The 20925-nt window shown below is 47.0% G+C and overlaps 2 protein-coding genes across 2 annotated transcripts in view; both read left to right on the top strand.

The window, feature by feature from the left end:
- The window catches only part of LOC135706736 (ras-related and estrogen-regulated growth inhibitor-like), a 161872-nt gene that overhangs the window by 96938 nt on the left and 44009 nt on the right, over nt 1-20925 (top strand). The window lies entirely within an intron of this gene.
- Nucleotides 773-1728, top strand: LOC135706723 (large ribosomal subunit protein eL8-like). Its single transcript, XM_065228371.1, has one exon. The coding sequence runs from the start codon at nt 788-790 to the stop codon at nt 1604-1606; it is 819 nt and encodes a 272-aa protein (XP_065084443.1). The 5' UTR covers nt 773-787; the 3' UTR covers nt 1607-1728.

Here is a 20925-nt window from a genome sequence, read left to right as displayed (position 1 = left end):
TTCAACTTACTCGCACTCGACTTCTACAGCCGATTACCATCAGTGGAATTGGAAACACCACCACGATCGTGGAACACGAAATATCCGTTACCATCTCCGCCAGGGTGTCGCCATTCACCCTGAAAAATTCCATGTTCATACTCCTGTCGATAACCATGAAGCTGCCACAGTTCCATCTTGGTTTCACGAAACACAAGAGTATATTCCGCATCGGCACCGTTAAAATGGTGAATAAGAAGCCAACCAAGAAGAAGGTAGCTGCACCCAACCGGTGGATGTAAGATTCGCTTACAATTATGTGGGATTCATCATCAGAGGATGTAAGTGGAGACCGCATGAACCGAGGATGCGATATACCTAGCTGCGGTCCAATGCAAGAAAATTGGAGACCGAAAAATGTAGAGTGTATAAGTGAGGTAAATTAATTATGTCGAAAAAAATAGGAAAAAGGTTACCGACTGGACTCGAACAACGAACGTTGCGATTATCAGACCTGTGCTTTCTCCACTGCTCTCTCCATGCTTCTGAATATGTAGAGTCTAAAAGCAAACATTAAGCGCTCATTTTCTCGCATACTCGACTTCTTATGCTTTTTCTGCTGGAGAGATTCGAGGCAAGGGTGTGCGTCGTTCTACCATGTTATACATAAAAATCAAGGCAAATGCTTGCTTGTGTAGGTGAAAGCACAGACAGAACACGAAATAAAAAAGGCAAAAAACCATAACATCGCCTGCAAGGTCAACTTCTAACATTCGCTGCGATGTTCATGAACAGAGGATGATAGGAAATGGAACTAACATTCATTGTAATAGATTTTTGGTTTGCGTGTGGCAAGAAGGTTGCCGCTGCACCTCTAGCCGTCAAGAAGGTTGAGGTTAAGAAAGTGGTCAATCCACTGTTCGAGAAGCGCGTCAAGAACTACAGAATCGGTCAGAATGTGCAGCCCAAAAGCGATCTGTCCCGTTTCGTTCGCTGGCCGAAGTACATCCGCATCCAGCGCCATAAGGCTGTGTTGCAGAAGCGTCTGAAGATCCCACCGCCAATCAACCAGTTCTCGCAGGCTCTGGATAAACACACTGCTCAGCAGCTGTTCAAACTGTTGGAGAAGTACCGCCCGGAGAACCCGATCGCCAAGATCCAGCGTTTGAAGGCTAAGGCTGAAGCTAAGGCCGCCGGCAAGGAAGAACCCGCCAGCAAGAAGACCAACCAGCTGCGTCAGGGTGCCAACACCGTCGTTAAGCTAGTTGAGCAGAAGAAGGCCCAGCTGGTCGTCATCTCCCACGATGTCGATCCAATTGAGCTGGTCGTCTACCTGCCTGCCCTGTGCCGTAAGATGGGTATCCCATACTGCATTATCAAGGGCAAGTCTCGCCTGGGCACGTTGGTGTTCCGCAAGACCTGCACCTGTGTCGCTCTGACCCAGGTTGACAATTCGGATCGCGCCAATCTGTCCAAGCTGGTCGAAACCATCAAGACCAACTTCAACGATCGCTACGAAGAAATCCGTAAGCACTGGGGAGGTGGTCTGCTCGGACCAAAGAGCATGGTCCGTATTACTAAGCTGGAGAAGGCCAAGGCGCGTGAGCTGACTCAGAAGACGGTGTAAAAAGTGTCAAAGGTGTCTGTTTCGCTATACCTACTAGGTGTATAATCTTGTGTAAAGAATTCTTTCGTTGATGAGAGAAAAGAGAGAGCGGGGAGAGAGAATAAAAAAAAACGCCTAAAAGTTCTCCGTTGACGTTCATGAATGGTCGATTACAAAGCACGTTGATCTCGCTGATCCCATGTCCGCCATCACCGGTAGCATGATCATTGGTGCTACACACTTCTGCCGTGTTCTCCGTTATGGCCGAATCTCTCTCGGCATCGATCTTCCTCTAATTCAGAACACAGAATTCGGTTGGGTTGTCTCAGGAGAATGTACACTGGCAAACCACGGCCACCAAGATCCACGTAAATAGGTGTCAGTTCAGCATTCCCGGCATGATCGACGAGTTAGTCAACCGTTTCTGGCAATTGGAGGAAGTTCAAAAGACAAAAGGCTGGTCTCCGCCCGAACGCTTCTGCGAAGAACACTCCCTCAAGAACACCTCTCGAAACTCCGATGGTCGCTACGTTGTCCAACTTACGAAGCGAGAAGAACTCCTGCTGCAGCTAGACGACAACTGGTACAACGCTACGCGACGTTTCTGCGCTTTAGAACGGTCGCTAGTCCGAGATCCTAAGACGAAGGCATTGTACCAGAAGTTCATTCTTGTCAATCGAAATCTGGCCTTTCGTTGAACGACGTTCTGCTTGCTGGTCCCAGTATTCAAGATGCCCTAGTTACTATCGTCACTCGCTTCCGAATCTTCGAATTCGTCGCTTCTGCGGACATAAAGAAAATGTACCGCCAGATCCTCGTGTTCCTGTTTGCTCAACCGCTCACGAGTATAGTGTGGTGCGATCATCCCGACCATCCACTGAAGATTTTCCATCTACTCATCGTCACCTATGGCACCAGCTGTGCTCCGTTTCTGGCAATCCGGGTATTGAAGAAGCTCCCCGACGATGAAGAACAGCAATTCCCGCTCGCAGCTCCAATCTCTCGCCGTAAGCTGTAAAGAGCTCATTACAATGCTTGCTTCTGCAGGACTTCTACTCAGGAAACGGTCTTCCAACAGTCAGACCGTTTTAGATGCCATTCCACCGGGAACTCCGGGAGACGGAAACGCTGCTCGATTTGGGTCTACGATGGGAGCCAAATACCGATCTGCTTTCCTTCAAGTTCTCCACGCTGACAAAACGGGCAATCCTGTCACAAGTCAGTTGTTTGTTTGACCCACTAGGTCTCATCGGACCGACTATTTCAAAGGCTAAGATTTTGCTCCAAGGACTATGGAAACTTCAACTCAACTGGGTCGCGGCAGTCCCACCAGCAGTCGTCGCCAACTGGCAGGAATTCTAGCAACAGCTCACCATTCTCACTAAACTACATGTTCCTAGACACGTTCTCAGTTCAGGTTACGCACGCCTGGAAATTCAAGGCCTCAGCGATGCATCAGAAGCTGCATACGGTGCATGTCTGTTCCTTCGGTCAATCACTTCTGCTGGATGATGCACAGCTCGACTCTTGATGTCGAAATCCAAGGTCACTCCGATAGACAGCAAAAGCATTCCTCGACTCGAGTTATGATCTGCACAACTTCTGTCCAAACTAATGGTACAAGCCATGGGCAGTGTTGATATTTCCGCCACGATCTACTTGTGGACTGTTTCGACCATGTTCCGTCCAAAGACAATCCAACGGACGTCATATTTCGGAACATGAACCTCAACGAACTCGATGGAAACTCACTATGGTGGCACGGACCACAGTGGCCTGGAACGCTAACTATTCCATGGCCTGCTAAGTACGCTCCCACAAAATCATCTCCGTTGGAAGAATTTGAAACTCGCAAGATCGTCGTTCTTCCAGCCCTCGAAAATGAAACGCTCAACGATTTAGGTTCCCGGTTCTCCAGTCTTCGACCGCTGCTTCGGATCGGTTCGCTGATACGACGGTTCACCGAGGATTGTCTTCATAATAAGAATCTCCAAGATCCTCTTGTGGGCCCGCTCATCGTAGCTGAAATCGATCAAACGCTTCTTCTTCTTCTTATTCGCATATTCAAGCTCATTGCTTAGCGCATATTAGCTTATTGCGTGCTCTCAACTTAGTGTTCTAAATGCACTTCCACAGTTATTAATTGAGAGCTTTCGATGCCAATACCAATGCATGAATTTGTATATTGTGTGGCAAGCACAATGATATTCTATGCCCAGGGAAGTCGAGAAAATTTCCAACCCGAAAGATTCCCTCGACCGGATCGGAAATCGAACCCGCCGCCTCCGGCTTGGTAATACCGTGCCTTTACTGACTAGGCTCACCGAGCTCAAGAGCATAGCTCTCCACTTTTGGTCAAGTGGACCGGAAATCCAAGCTCCGCTATCTTCATCCACAGTTCGTGGACGTAATAATTTGTGTTGGCGGCCGGTTACACAGTGCACGAATGCCGATTGAGGAGAAGTACCCGATCGTTCTCCCTGCCAAGCACCAACTGACCGAAATGAATGCAACGAAGGAACACCAGCGGACGCTCCACGCAGGACCGGGGTAACTGCTTTCGTCCCTTTGTCAACGGCTCTGGCCTCTTGGCGGCCGGAGTTTAGTTCGCCAGATCGTGCACCGATGCGCGACGTGCGACCGAGCCAAACCGAAATCTCTCGAGCAGCTGATGGGACAACTTCCTCTTGTGCGGGGCAACCAGGCGTACCCATTCCAGAATGTCGGGATAAACCTTGCCGACTCGATCTACTTGCGCACTTCGTTAAGAAACATGCGCCGTTCGTTCTTCAAGGCGTTCATCATGGGCTACGTATGCCTCGTAATCAAAGGGTGTGTCTGACCTGACCAGCGAAGCATTCATTGCCAGCCTGCGGCGATTCAGCGGTCGCATACGTCAACTGTGACAACGCGACACACTTCGTTTTAGCGAAAAGGGAGCTGGAAGAGCTACGAAAATTGTGTCTGTCCCAGCAAGGGGTCAGTAGCGCGAGAGTGTGCAGCAGATGGCATCAATCAGTCAAGACCCAGCTTCGCAAAGATCTCGGCAATGCCCACCTCACTGAGTCCAAACTGCAAACTGGCCTAGTGCAGGTGGAGGCAATGCTTAACTCACGCCAATTACTCCGCTACCAGACGATCTATCCGATGGGTTCGTTCTAACCGCGGGACACTTCCTGATCGGCAGACCGCTGAATACAATGCCCGATCCCGATCAGCAAGACGTTCCTGAGACCCGCTTGTCTCGGTGGAGACGAGTACAGCAGCTCGCTCAACATTTTTGGTCCCGTTGGCACAAGAAGTACCTGGCTACGCTACAAAACCGTAACCGCTGGAAACAAGCTCTCGACAACCTCGCCATCGGTTCCATCGTCGTTCTCAAGGACGAGAATGTTCCGCCACAGAAACGGCCTGTCGGGCGCTCAACAGAAATTCGACCTGGGTCCAGATTAAGGTGAAAGTGAGCAGCACCTTTCTTCTTCTTCGCATCTCAAGCTTATTGCTAATCGCATATTAGCTTATTGCGTGCTCTCAACTTAGTGTTTTTTACAAAGTGTAGAATGTGGCCACCCCAGTCAGCCAACTGTTTGTTGACCTGGGGTGTCCAGGCGCGGTTAGACGCCTTGGCTAGATCCAAGGCCGCTATGTTGACATGGAGTTCCTTATGCATCGTCTCTTGCAGTACTCCGCCCAAGCCAGTAAAGTACGTTCCGGTGCCGTGACCGGGTCTCTACCCATGATGATGGTCGTTGTCCTCGAGGAAGCGAATTAGACGGCGATTGACCATCCGTTCCATGACTTTACTGGTGCTGCCTGTCAGCGATATCGGACGGAAGTTTCCCGGGGTAGAGGCCACTTGCCCCTGCTTTGGGATGGGGACTAGCAGACTGTGGGTCTATTCCTTTGGCAGGGTGTTCTCTATCCAGATTTTATGTATCAGGTCTAGCAGTTCGACTTTGGTGCTCGGCAGGAGATGTTGCAGCATGGGGTATCGTATGTATCGTATATGCTCATTCACAGTTATTAATTGAGAGCTTTCGATGCCTGTAACATTTTTGCATTAGAGTGTGGCAAGTTCAAAAATTCATTAGACAAGACTGTAGACTAGACTAGACTAGAGTGTGGCAAGTTCAAAAATTCCTAGACCGGACCGGGAATCGAACCCAGCTATCACCAGCATGGTCTTGCTTTGTAGCTGCGCCTTAACCGACTGAACCAAGAAATGCGCCAAGTCACCATCACCCCGGCATGGAAATATTTCACAATATGAGTGAGCGTGATGTGACGAACACGAAATCTGCAAGCAAACGGTGAATCGATTACAGATGCTCAGGAATCTTTGGTAGGTTTCCAAAATAATGTTTTGAAAAGGAGTAATCGGGCAACCAAATATCTAAAAGCCTCTAAGATCAAAACACATTGAAACTCTTTCCGTACCATGCTATGACCACCTGCTTTAAGATCACGTTTTTGTTCGCACGGAATTCGACATGCCCCTCGGGTATCGATAGTGAGTCCCACCTTGTGGTACTGTATATAATTTCGGTGAACGCGCGCGCTTAAATCGACTGCTACACTAAAATCAGCATCCAAATAGCCTGGCTACATACTCTGCGACGGAAGAAATAATAATGCAGAAAGAAGCAAGCCGGCGATGGTCATCGTGAGGGATAGTAATTTTCGATGACCGACGACGACGACGACGATGGCGACGTTAGATAATGCGAATTTTTACTATGGTCAATGTTACTTCATTCGGGAGCAGCACGGCAGAGTGGAGCGTAATTTGGATAGCGGAGACCTTGACCTTGGTCGCGTAACTTTAGAGTGTGCATGGCGATGGCGAATGAAGGGTTATTATCTCGCGTGGCTGGACCTTTTTTTACTCATGTTAAGGATAATTTGTCTGTGGGCTGTCAAGGTGCATTTGGTGAATAGATATTTATTTAGGAAAATTTAAAGATACGCTTCGTTTTAACTATAATTGTTCGAGTCATTTCAGTTTAGGTCCAACGTATACTTACTCAGCTTCTTCGGAAGGGTTCACGGCATATAATTCTCACAAATGTCAGAGCAATAAGCTACTTTTGCTGTGCACACAGCTCAGAAATGAGAAATCACAACTAGTGAAAAATCGATCCACGGTTAGATTTCGCTTGCAAAATCAGCACTAAAATGCATAAGCAGACATAAATCCATCGAAAGCGTGACATGGTCAACGAACCGAACCGAACGGCATGTGTCCAGCCAAGGTGTTGTAATTCAAACCAATTTCAAGTTCGCCATCGTTTGCAGTTTTGTGGAGCAGGAAAACAAATCGGAACCATAAACGAAACAAATGGTCCTCCGAATCGTAGCTCTACGGGGCACCAATTGTCTGTCACATGGAATGTATCAAATTCCAATAAATGTGCGCTCCTCCACAAATCCTTTTCCCAACGGGAAACTAGCACTGCCATCCAAGGTCAAGGAACTACACTTGCTCAAAACAGGAACCTTTCCAGCATGCATGGTTAGATCAGAACACCACCAGCTGTGCCACGGACACGGACTGCACAGAAGTTCTATCAACTAAACCAAACCCGACTCTGCTGTGATGCATAGAGTCATTACCGCACTAAATGGCATCCGATGCACACCGAATGCGCACATGCATACACGTGATAGCCGGTGATGATGATGATGATGATGATTATTATTATTTATTCAAATTCATTCATCGATAAACGACAGACCATTTATTTGAGACGCCTCCCTCTACTAGCGGAGCAGCTCCGAGCAATCCAGTGAGGTTTTTTTGTTTTTGTTTTATGTCTTCGTGTCTATCTGGAAAACTACTATAGTGGCTGGCAGTTGAAGCTGGGACAGGAAACATGATCGTTTTCAGCAGTGGAGGCCTGTTTTCGATGCAGTTTGCTGATTTTTTTTCTTCTGCTATTGAGTTTTGCCCATTGGGCGTTGTGATCGTACGAGGACCGGGGATTCGAAGTGGGGAAATTATCAGGGATGAAGTTATCAGCCTATGTTAGATAATTGTGTCTGTTTAGAGAATATTGTAAAGTGTTCTGATAAATCCAGCTTTTGGAGACACGTGATTTCAACATGTTCAGAGAGAAAGAGACGAACCAACCAGGTGATGAAAGTCTCTATAATAAAGCTAAACTAACTAACTAATGTTCAGAGAGCGAGTGATGAACAAATTTCACTGTTTGCAAGGGCTTAGCTAGGTTCCGATTAAACCCAAATTGTCATCATGACCTATCATATCCACCACTTCCACGCCAAATGACGAATCGGAAAACATGTCCTTCTTCGATTTGTATCAAACATCCCGTAATTGTTTGTTATAGACAATGTTTCACATTTTTGCAAATTCGCCCATTTTTGATCTTGTAAATTTTCAAAATGGCGTCTTTAACATTTTTCAAAACATTTTTTTTTTTTTTTTTTTTTTTTTTTTTTTTTTTTTTTTTTTTTTTTTTTTTTGTAAAAGTGAAGTTTTATTTGTCAGTTTAGCATACAAAGTGTTTTTGTTTTACCGTCAATTTGCTACATCAAGATGAAAGTTCAAATCAGCTAAATCAATTCTACCGTTACAATCGTTAACGAAGTTCATCTCACTGCGTCCTAGCAAGAAGTACGGTCGACTTGTTTCGCGCTCCGTTGTTTTGGAAGTTTTCTCGGTATTCGCTTGATATAAATTATCAGTTTTTTTTCTCACTAAGTGACTCCTGGCATAGTTCCCGGTAAATTGATCGAAAAGTGAGTTTTTTTTTAGTAGAAAGTGTCATTTTCGGAAAGAGTAATCCGTGCTATTGGAAATTCGCGAACCAATTTGGGCATCATCGTTGCGTGGTCACGCATACGCGCTTACGCATACCCGCGCACGTATCATCATCATCGAGTGTGAGCACCCGTTTCTACATCTACATCGTTCATCAATCATCGTGCGCCTGTGTGCGCTGAGTACCGAGCCTCGATCAAGTGCACCACAACGAAGGTCATCCACGCAGCGCGTCTCTTCCAGCCATCTGCGTAAACGCCTACACATATAACGCTCGGTGGTAGAAGTATAGAATTATCAGATAAGTTTTTGTTTTTTTTTTGTTTTTTTTCCTCCCCCATTAGTTAAATTTTCATTTTGTATTTCTGTGTTTGTAGTGTTTTCTGTGTATTGTGTCTGTGCGTTCAGTGGGAGAGCGTTTTGCGCTCCCACTAGTTGAACAAAATGGATGTTTTGTCAGAAGACGACATGGATGACCATTCATCTAAGAAAAATGATGATGTCATCCATGGTTCGTCGTCTCAGTCTGACAATGGGCAGGCTGAGAAAAGCTCCAGATTGCGGGCCTACCCGAATGACTCGACTGGCCCATGGGTTGTCTATTTTCAGCCCAAAAACAAACCCTTGAATGTTGTTCAGATATCTGATGATCTGACAAAGCGATTCTCTGCCGTGACCGAAATAACGAAGGTTAGGCACAACAAACTTCGTGTGACCGTCGCTAACCTGAAACAGGCCAATGAAATTGCTGTTTCCCAGTTTTTCACACTGGAATATAGGGTGTACATTCCAGCCTCTGATGTGGAGATCGAAGGCGTGGTCACTGAGGCGAGCCTGAACCCCGAGATACTGGAGAAGCAAGCGGTTGGCCGATTTAAGAACCCCTTGCTTCCTCCGGTAAAGATACTGGCCGTTCATAGAATGAAGTCAGTATCGCTCAGCGAGGGAAAAAAGAGTTTAACCCCCACAGACTCGTTTCGGGTGACCTTTTCTGGATCTGCCCTTCCTCAATACATCGAGCTGGGAAAACTTCGTCTTCCTGTGCGGTTGTTTGTACCTCGGGTCATGAACTGCCAGAATTGTAAGCGGTTGGGACATACGGCCTCCCACTGCGGCAACAAGGCACGCTGCTCCACATGCGGGGAGAAGCATGAGGATGGCGCCTGCGCAGCTACTGCACCAAAATGCGTGTACTGCAACGGAACTCCTCCTCATGCTCTCTCGTCGTGCCCGGCGTACAAACAGCTCGGGGACAAAATGAAACGCTCCCTTAAGGAACGTTCCAGGCGGTCTTTTGCAGAAATGCTTAAGACAGCCACGCCATCGACCAATGACAAAAATCCCTTTTCTCTTTTGTCAGATGACGAGACTGACTCTGACTTGGCTGAGGAGGGAACTTCTTTCAGTTTTCCGGAAGGTTCTGCACGGAAACGAAAGCGCATCCGTTCGCGGATTGTTGCAAATAAAGAACCCCAAATCAGCTTGCCCAAATCAAGGAGTGGTGGAAAAAAGGAGACTTCTACTCCTCCTGGATTCCGCAGAACTGACTATACCCAGGATTTTCCACCTCTTCCGGGGACATCCAAAACCCCTGATGCCCCAATTTTAAGAACAGAAACCCCTTCTTCATCTGGGCTGTTCTCATTTGATGACATTGTGGACGGTATTCTCAAATACCTCAACATTTCTGATCCTCTGAAAAGCATTGTCCTCACATTGCTTCCCACTGTGAAATCCTTCTTGAAGCAATTGACTTCAAAATGGCCCCTTCTTGCAGCTATCATCTCCTTCGATGGATAATTTTCCAAACGAGGTCGGGGATTTGATCACTGTTCTACAGTGGAATTGTCGAAGTCTTATTCCGAAATTAGATTCGTTCAAGTATTTAGTCCATAACAATAATTGCGATGCATTTGCCCTCTGTGAAACATGGCTCTCTTCAGAAATTGATCTCCCTTTTTATGATTTTAACATTATTCGATTGGATCGTGAGGATTCACGTGGAGGAGGGGTACTTTTGGGGATCAAAAAGTGCCATTCCTTCTATAGAGTGAATCTTCCCGAATTCCCCGGTATTGAAGTTGTCGCATGTCAGGCTACCATTAAAGGTAAGAGCCTTTGTATTGCTTCTGTATATATTGCTCCTAGAGTCTCTGTTAATCGCAAACAACTTTTCGACATATGTGCGGTACTTCCCGCTCCATGGTTGATCATGGGAGATTTTAACTCCCACGGTACAGGCTGGGGGGAGCTGTACGATGATAACCGTTCTACTTTGATTTATGATCTCTGCGACAACTTCAACATGACAATACTTAACAATGGAGAAGTAACACGTTTGGCTGGTCCATCCTCGAATGGTAGCAGATTAGACCTCACCTTTTGCTCTAATTCACTATCGTTGGATTGCACTTGGCATGTAATCCAGGATCCGCACGGTAGTGATCATCTGCCGATCAAAATTTCGATTGCCAGTGGGTTCAACTCGTCAGAATCCGTTAACGTCGCGTATGATCTAACCCGTAACATCGATTGGACTAAGTTCCATTCCGCGATAGGCGATACAGTATCGTCAGTGGAAGAGCTTCCGCCGTTGGAGGAATATAATTTCCTCTCTAATCTCATCGTCGACAGCGCACTTCAAGCTCAAACACGACCGGTGCCGCGATCGTCTATTCGTAAGAAAACACCATCGCTCTGGTGGGATCAACAATGCACGGAGGTTTACCGTAAAAAGTCCGACGCGTTTAAACTTTTTCGGAAACGCGGAACACGCGAGCATTTCGACGCATACACATCTCTTGAACGCGAACTCAAGAGCCTCATCAAGGCCAAAAAACGGGGTTACTGGCGGCAGTTTGTAGACGGATTGTCGCGCGAAACGTCTATGAATACGCTTTGGAGTACGGCGCGAAGAATGCGTAACCGGTCCACTAACAACGAAAGCGAGGAATGCTCGGATCAATGGATTCTTAAATTCGCGCGAAAAGTGTGTCCGGATTCCGTGCCGTCGCAGTTGACTCCTCGCGAAACCGCGAATTCGGTAGACGAAATCAGTCAGCCTTTTTCAATGGTCGAACTTTCACTCGCTCTCCTTTCGTGTGGCAATTCTGCCCCGGGATCTGATAGAATCAAGTTCAACTTGCTGAAAAACCTCCCAGACGTCGCTAAGAGGCGCATGTTGAACTTGTACAATCAGTTCTTGGAGCTCAATATTGTTCCCGACGATTGGAGACGAGTAAGGGTGATAGCCATTAAAAAGCCTGATAAACCCGCGTCGGATCACAATTCGTATCGGCCCATCGCGATGCTGTCGTGTATTCGGAAATTGATGGAGAAAATGATCCTTTTTCGCCTCGACGAATGGGTTGAGACGAACCACCTTCTTTCAGATACTCAATTTGGTTTCCGTAGGGGTAAGGGAACGAACGACTGTCTCGCGTTGCTTTCCTCGGAAATTCAGTTAGCTTTTGCTAAGAAAGAGCAAATGGCTTCTGTGTTCTTGGATATCAAGGGGGCTTTTGATTCAGTATCCGTTGAAGTTCTTTCAGAGAAACTCCACGCTTGTGGATTGTCTCCATTAATGAATAATTTTTTGTACAATTTGCTGTCAGAAAAACATATGAGCTTTTCTCATGGAAACTCTACAGCTTTTCGATTTAGCTACATGGGTCTCCCCCAAGGCTCATGTTTAAGCCCCCTTTTGTACAATTTCTACGTTAGAGAAATTGACAATTGTCTTAATGACAATTGCACGTTGAGACAACTTGCAGATGACGGCGTAGTGTCTATCACAGGGCCAAAAGAGGTTGACCTGCAAGGACCCTTACAGGATACCTTGGACAATTTGTCTACTTGGGCTATTCAGCTGGGTATCGAATTCTCCACGGAGAAAACTGAGTTGGTCGTTTTTTCTAGGAAGCATAGCCCAGCACAACCGAAGCTTCAACTTTTGGGTAAACCGATCACTCATTCCATGTCTTTCAAATATCTTGGGGTCTGGTTCGATTCCAAATGCACCTGGAGATCCCACATTGAGTATCTGAGACGAAAATGCCAACCAAGGATCAATTTCCTTCGATCAATTACCGGAACGTGGTGGGGAGCCCATCCACAAGATCTTCTGACGTTGTACCGGACAACGATTTTATCGGTTCTAGAATATGGTAGTTTTTGTTTTCAGTCGGCAGCTAAAACCCACATCATCAAGCTGGAACGGATCCAGTATCGTTGTCTTCGTATCGCGTTAGGATGCATGCACTCGACTCATACTATGAGTCTCGAAGTGCTGGCGGGCATGTTGCCACTATCCGTCCGTTTTTCAGAGTTATCTCTGAGGCTCCTCACCCGTTGCGAAGTAATGAACCCACTGGTGATCGAAAACTTTGAGAAGCTTCTGGAGCTAAATCCTCAAACATGTTTTATGACTTTGTACTACCTATATTTAACACAGGATGTCAGCCCTTCAAGAAATATTCCCAATCGTGTAGTCTTCTCCGATTTCGGCAATTCAGTGAATTTTGATTTATCTATGACGCAGGAAATCCGCGGAATTCCAGAGCATCATCGTCCTATGATTGCTCCGTCATTATACGCTGCAAAGTTTGGTCATGTTGATTCTGCAAGAACGTTTTTCACAGATGGATCTCTAATAGAGGAGTCCGCTGGTTTTGGTGTATTTAATGAATTTCATAGCGCCTCTCGAAAACTTGAAGCTCCTTGTTCTGTGTATGTGGCTGAACTGGCAGCAATTCACTACACTTTGGAAACTATTGCTTCACTTCTTCCACACCACTACTTTATTTTTACGGATAGTCTCAGTTCTGTCGAGGCTATCCGTTCCATTAGGCCGGTAAAGCACTTCTCGTATTTTCTCTTGAAAATACGAGAACTGCTTAGTGCTTTATCCGTGCGCTCTTTCATCATCACCTTCGCGTGGGTCCCTTCGCATTGCTCAATTTTGGGCAATGAGAAGGCGGATTCACTTGCGAAGGTGGGCGCTATGGAAGGCGACATTTATGATCGACAGATCGCCTATAGTGAATTTTTCTCCATTTATCGTCAGCAGTCGCTCGTTAGCTGGCAACATCAATGGAGTGAAGGGAGCTTGGGACGATGGCTACATTCAATTATCCCTAAGGTGTCGAAGTTTGCATGGTTCAAAGGGTTGGACTTGAGTCGAGACTTCATACGCGTGATGTCTCGTCTCATGTCCAATCACTATTGTCTAAACGCTCACTTGTTCCGTGTGGGGTTGGGAGACAGCAATCTCTGTGAATGTGGACAAGGTTACCAGGACGCTGATCACATCCTTTGGTCTTGTGCGGAGTATCGTGGAGTCAGATCACATTTTTATGATTCCCTTCGGGCTCGAGGTAGACAACCTAATGTTCCAGTTCGGGATATTTTGGCTAGACGCGATCTGGAGTTTATGAAACTCATATATGTTTACTTTAAGGATATTAACCTTAGATTGTAAGTTTGATGAACCGTGTGTTTAGTTTGTATTTTGTACGTGTGGGGGTTTTTTTTTCAATGTTTGTTTTCAAGATGAATAGAAATAATTTCATGCTTTAGGATTAAGTAAATAGTTGTATCGTAAACCACATTTCAAACCTCCTTCTTCCCTTTTCCCATCCAAAAAATTGTAAATCTCCACTAACCTCGAGACAACCGCGAGTACTCGGTCCAGTTCCTTTAACTTTAAATTTAAGACAGCAATAATGTATAACGCAAAAGGATAACACGGCTCTGTAAAGTTTATTCGATTGAGCCTGTACAAATAAAGTAAATATTAAAAAAAAAATCGTTAACGAAGCAGATATATGTAATAAACATATTCAGAATTGCCACTCTATGTCTGCCGTTTATTCCTAATAGGGCAGGTCTCAACAAATCTTCGAACTCGAGTCGCCTCCATCCACCCAAGATGACAGCTATTCTCTGCTGAAGAACCGTCCAAGCCGGGCCGACGCGAACACAAGCGCAAAATTTGTGGGAGAGAGTTTCTGCTGTACGGGTGCCACAATGCGTACAGTTTTCGTCATCTACTCGCCGCATCACGAATAGCAGTTTGCGGTGCTCTATCTTCTCGTTCACCAACAAGTAAAGCTTCGTCCTCTGCGCTGAAGTAAGTTGCCTCGATGCAATGTTTCGCCATATGCGTGACCAGCCACTTGCTGGACTGTTACGTTCCACCCTTGGTAGCTCAGTTTGCTGGACGAAGTACTGGTGAATTTGATCGGTGGAGGGGTTCTGTTGGATTTGGTGGGGAATTTGGGATAAGTTTGATAGGATTTGTCTAAGGTCGGGAAGATCTATTGAGATGGCTGGGCGGGGATTATCGTGGAAAAGAAGGGATCTATAAAAAGGAAGGGATTCGATCTCTTGTAGGTGTCGGTTGATTGCGAGTGACTTACATTTCAGAGCTGGTAATTGCAGCTTCAGGCCTCCATTCTCTCTGCTGCGTGCCAGCTGCATCATTGGGACACGGGCGACAGTCCCTCTCCAGAGGAACGTACCCATTGCTGATGTGATTTTTGCCGTATGCACTCCCAACGGCGGTAGTATGGACGCGAGGTACCATATCCTGGACGTTCCGAACGTGTTGAGCATGATGATCCTTTGGTGCAGCGTCAGCGTGCGCAGAGAATGCAGCCACATTTGTTGCGCGAACTTCCCCACTAGCGCATTCCAGTTCATCGTTGTCATCAGTCGTATTGAATTTGCGAAAACAACACCCAGAATTTTAACTACATTGACTGTTTGTAGCCACTGAGTGTTGATTCTGTTGCCTTCGCAAAGGCCAACATCGACGGCAACAGTTTTCCGCAAATTTAATTTTGCGCCAGCAGCTCTCTCGAAACGAGTGAACAGCCTATTTATCTCATCGATTTGCCTGGTCGATGTGACGATCACACTGATGTCGTCCGCATACGCCACTAGCAGATCATTCCCGCACACTCTTTCGAGTCTGCACACTAGTGGATGCAGGTAAAGAACGAAGAGATGCATTGATAGCGGATCCCCTTGCCGTACAGAGCGTTGAATTTCGAACGGACGAGAAAGGTGCCCATTGATCAACAGCCGAGAGGTGGACCGGCTGGCGATTCGCGAGAGTAGAGCGATGAGATCCTGGTTAAAGCCGAGCGAGCGCATGGTTTCGAATAGAAAAGAGTGCCGGACCCGATCGAAAGCGTGATCGAGATCAAAGCTGATTAACTTCCCGGCACGGCGGTGGTGGCGGAGATGTGCTATCCGGTCCTTGAGAGCAAGAGTGGCTTGAAATATGTTGTGCTCTGAGTTGGAGCATTTCTGCCCGTCGCACAAGACGTGGTGCTCTCTCATCACTTGCTCGAGTCTGGTTTTGAGAATGCGGGAGAAGAGCTTGTAGTCGCTGTTGAGCAGCGAGATCGGACGATATGAACGGGCTGTGTCGTCGCCGCCTCTCTTCTTAACCAGCACGATGATGCCATCGACAAACGCTGGAGGAAGATTACCGCTGAGTGCCTCATTCAGCAACAGATTCAACTCTCGGTGGATGACGTCGAACATGCGGTGGTAGAACTCTCTCGGAATACCATCGCAGCCGGGAGATTTTCGTGGGGCGCTCGCTTTTATTGCAGACCAGATTTCTGCCGTCGTAATGTCGTCCGTGCAGGCTTCATTCGATGGGTCGTTGGGTGGGATAACACTCTCGCAGACGAAACTGTTCTCATTCTCTTCTGTTTGCTCCTCCGAGTACAGCGTCGAGAAGTAGTCCATCATATGCGTCTCGATCGCTCGTGGCTCTGCTACCGTTTCGTCTTGCTCTGTCTGCAGCTGCGTGATGACGGTTCTCTTCCTTCGCCTCTCCCCCAATTGGAATATTGACATGGGTTCTCCCGCCACATGTGTTTCATTCATTCGCATGAACGTGTAGGAAAATCTCCGTTGAAGTGCTAGCATTTCACCTTTCAACCGGTTTATGGTGGTTATCATTTCAGGGTGCTGGTAGTACCCGTCGTAGGCTAACCGAAGCTCGCTGTAGAGATACTGATGTTCACTGTGGAATTCATCGAAGACGGCTCGAGATTTCCACTTGAAAAAGCATTTGATCTTGGGCTTAGCGAACAAAATCCACCATTCGATCCAGGAGCCATAGTTTCTGCGCTGCCGGGTCCAATATTGCCACTGGTATTGGAACTCGGCAACGTTCTCGTCACTCAGAAGATAGGGCCGAAGGGACCAAAATCCACGGCCATGCTCTTGACCAAGATGGGGGAGACAAAGTCGGAGTACCAGCGCTTTGTGGTCGGTAAATGAGCAGACGTGTGCATGTGCTGCTCGCAGGTGATCGCGCAAATCACTGCTGACGTAAATACGATCGAGTCGCGACTGTGCGTTACGGCAGACGTACGTGAAACCTGGATCACGCGGACACAGTTTCTCCCATACGTCGTGGAGCTGCAGTTGCTGGACGGCTGTTTTGAGGGCGGGACTAGTGTTTGGGCTGCTAGAATCACTTGTTCGAAGCACGCAATTGAAATCGCCGGCCAGAATGACATGCGTGGTACGATGGCGGAGATAGTAGGCAAGCGTCCCATTGAAAAAGTTCTCCCGAGCTGCACGTAGCGAAGAGCCGGAGGGAGCGTAAATATTACAGATCGTTGTGTCTTGCACTCTCAGTGCAAGCAGTCGGCCGTTCAAGCTTCTCTCGATGTGAGTGGCCTGGATGTGTTCCTTCAGGGCAATAGCTGTTCCCCTTCTCGTATGGTCCACATTGAAGAAAACGACGTAGCCAGGCAAGGAGAGCTGCTCGTTCTCTACTTCTTGTAGACACACGATATCGAGGCTATGGCTGTTTATGAAGCTTCGGAGCGCGTTCAGTTTCGTGGGGTTCGTGATGGTGCCGATGTTGATGGACGAGATGTTGTACGACGTGAAGCAAACCCCACACGTATCAATATATTGACACGAAGGGGAATTATTGACAATAATATTGATGATGTGAATTCAGAAATATTGTCAATCTCGATATATTGACGTCAATATAGCATGTATTGACAATACGATTATTGTCAATAAAAGCAATCGTGTAGGGTTCACTTGAGAGCCATTTATAAGCGATTGTCCTCGTCCCTCTCGTCGTCGTCGTCATCCCGGCGGGGTTTTTTACCGGCTGGTTTTCCTCGGCTTCGTCTACTGCTCGTGGAAGCGAAGGATTCATCGGTTTCGTTCCCGTTGCCGCTTCTGCTCTGCGATCGCAGCGCATTTTCTGGTTTTTTGAACACGTCATCCAAAGCCACGACAGCTTGTGGTGGTGTTAGGAACGAACTTGACACATTGTGCGCTCGTTGTACTTGCGCAGACCCTGCTGCAGGCTGGCTGCGTGTGTGTGTTTTCGGGCCTGAGAATTCACTCTGACTCTTCGGCAGTTCGGGGAAAACGTCTGACTCTAAAGATGGCGGAGTAGTGGATTTTTGACCGACTAGTTTCGTGTTTGGTGGTTTCGCACCAGCTTTTTTGGGTTGCTGACCGGCTGTTGACCTATTGGCCTGTCCAGTTTGCTTCGTGACATTCGCGTAGCTTTTCTGGTACAGTAGCTTTTTGTTCTGGACACATGATATGCCAGTGTGCGCTTGCTCTTTGCAGTGGCGGCAGGATTGCAGCTGTCCCTTGTAAACAACGAACGCTTGCTCTCCATCGACGGTGACCCACGAGTCAATGTTCCGCTTCACTAGCATACGAGCAGACCATATGCCAAGCGGTATGCCTTCACATTCGTTACTCTCACCCCACGATACCTCGTGAACTGAGATCACTTCCCCGAACGCACTTAGGAAACTAAAGACTTTCTCTTCAGACACATATTCGGGAAGGTCGTAAACCCGCACTTCAACACTACCATCTTCCAACGTGATCCGAAGCTTGTGTTTCTTCCCCTCACACTCCACTTCATGCTTCCCGTCATGTTCGTCAACGACTTTTTGTGCCAGCGTCAAGTCACTGACTTTGACGAAGGCACATGCTCCACCTCTGTGGCACTGAAGTCTTTTAATGTCTTCCCTATTTAGACCGAGAACCGAACGACAAAAACCATAGAGTTTTTCGACCGACGGCTTGACGGAGAACTGCGAATAGTCAATCTTAAAAGTGTTTTCTCGCCTCATCGCAAAACACTTTTGCACGCGACGCGGCGCAGCGGATAGAAGGGTATCCAAAACGTAAATGCTTCACTAGTGATAAGCGCAATCGAGAAAAACGTCTGCACGTCTCAGAAGCTGAGCGATAACTGAAACATTGTAGTACGGAAACTGTACTTCTGATCGAATTGATGCTGAAGTACTTTTTAGGAAAAATATAATGAAATTAAAAATTAGGATTTTGTATTACAAAACATTGATTGTATTGTTTTTATGGTTGGACAGAGGGCGCAATATATTTTTTATATTTTTCCTTAAAAATTTAGGCTTTTGACGTAGACTACGTCTTACGGGAAGGTACTGGGGTAAATCGAAAATCTAAAATTGCGACCGTCACGAAAAGGTGTAAGGTTTTGAACGCTTGTAGCTTTGTCATTTATAGATGAAATTAAAATTCAAATATTCCAATCGATAGGGAATAACTCTCATAATCTTCTACAGTAAACTTTTTTCAATGGTCTATAAAAAACTGTTGAAAAATATACAAATAAAAAGTGATAATGTTATCACTGTTTTTATGAAATAAACGTTCTCCCCAAACCCAGTCATCATAATCGAGTACCATTTGGTTTCACATCGTTCTGCTTGAATCTGAAAAGTTATAAAACAGCGCTGCTTTTGGTGCCTCAACTCATCATCACACTGCCAGACTCTCTCGCTCTCTTCATTCGTTCGATTGCGTTGTTCCGTGTATTCTCGCGTTGAATAGATACGCTCTCGCTGACCCAGCCATGGGTAAAAAATCGCACGGTGGCGCTAGTGCCGGCAATCCCGGTCTAGGCCTGAAGACAACAGTGACAGTGTGACAGATGCGAAGAAGCTGCTTGACAACAATCGGTTCTCCGTTTTGAAGCACGGTGCAGAGCCGGTGACGGACACAACAGGACCACCGAAGAAGGACAGAACCCAAGTAACATTGCAAGCTTTATAGAGGTTTTATAGCATCCTACAAGTCAAAATCATGGTCTACAGAACCCTCATAAAATCAAAATTATTACTTGAGAATGCCGCCCTTCTACGTGAAGGGCTTCCCTCCCGTACTGCGGGAAAAAATAAACTTCTTCATCACGCAGGGCGTCCAGTGCACCATCCAGCTGTGCACGGAAGGATACAAACTGATGGTTCCGGTGTTGAAATATTACAAGGCGGTAATATTGTAATATACCATACTGGATCAATCAAAGGTGGAGTACTTTTCCCACGACATCGAGGCTATTAAGCCATTCAAGGTGGTCCTGCGCGGACTGTACGACATGGACACAGGTGTCCTTTTGGAAGAGCTGGTGGCTAATGGACTGAATCCGGTCCAAATTCACAAGATGGCCCGCCACAACAAGACCGTCAAGTACCGCGACCAGCTATACCTGGTTCACCTTGAGAAGAACTCAACAACTTTTATGGACCTCCAGGGCATCCGCGTCCTGTTCAACATAGTGGTGAAGTGGGAGCGGTACAAATTGCCATATGGTCAGCCACTGCATCAAGTGTGGCAAACAACACAAAACCGACGCCTGTGACAGACTCCATGAAGCCGACCCCATTGGCGCCAACTGCGGTGCTGCTCACAAAGCTACAATCAAGGCCTGCCCGAAGCGCACCGAGTACATCAAGATCCGGAAGAAAGCATCGACGAGAAACCACCCCAGCCGCAAGAAGGTGCCGGAAAGGAATGATCAGAACTTCCCACAGGTTCAACGACGACCTATTCCAGTGCTGCCACCGCTGTCACTCAATCAACGATTGGCTGGTGCACGTACCGCTGCTACTTCTGCTCAAGCTCAAACTGCCAGAGCCCCTGCAAACTCAGGTCAACAGACGACTGCTGCTCCACAGCCGCAGGATCTCCCCACAGCCCCTGGGCTAAACTGGCGTCAGGATGGACCGTCCCTACCGCAGCCCGAAATCAACGATGGTTCTTGGTTCACCGCAGCGGAACTAATGATCATCTTCCTCAAGATGCACGACATTGCCAACACCATCAAAAACAAATCCAACCAGCTCCAAGCTGTGGCTACCTTCATGCCCAGTTATGGACCGTGAGCTCATCAAAATCGCAAACTGGAACGCTTGCTCGCTCAAGAGCAAAATTATCGAGTTCATTGACTTCCTCAACGAACATCGACATCGTTATCATCACCGAAACTCACCTGAAACCGGAAATGAACGTATTTATTCCTGGATTCCGGCTCGTGAGGCTGGTTTGGACAAGCTCTGGAAGGGGTGCAGTGGCCATCGCTACCAGGACCAACATCTGCTGCCGGTGGCTACCCAGTTTCCAGCTGAAAATGGTTTAAGCATTGGGAGTGGAAGTCTTCACACCCGTCGGCCCCGTCACCATCATTGCGGGCTACTGCCCGAAACAAGCAAACGCC

Source organism: Ochlerotatus camptorhynchus, unplaced genomic scaffold (assembly GCF_037179485.1).
Source record: "Ochlerotatus camptorhynchus isolate MF236.1 unplaced genomic scaffold, CSIRO-AGI_Acam_v1.1 ptg000290l, whole genome shotgun sequence".
Taxonomy (NCBI): domain Eukaryota; kingdom Metazoa; phylum Arthropoda; class Insecta; order Diptera; family Culicidae; genus Ochlerotatus; species Ochlerotatus camptorhynchus.
The sequence above is the reverse complement of the archived record's forward strand: the minus strand, read 5'-3'. Positions and strand labels throughout refer to the sequence as shown.

What these genes read in the sequence shown, in the direction of transcription:
- LOC135706723 (XM_065228371.1), top strand. Translation starts at nt 788, where the DNA reads ATGGAACTAACATTCATTGTAATAGATTTTTGGTTTGCGTGTGGCAAG.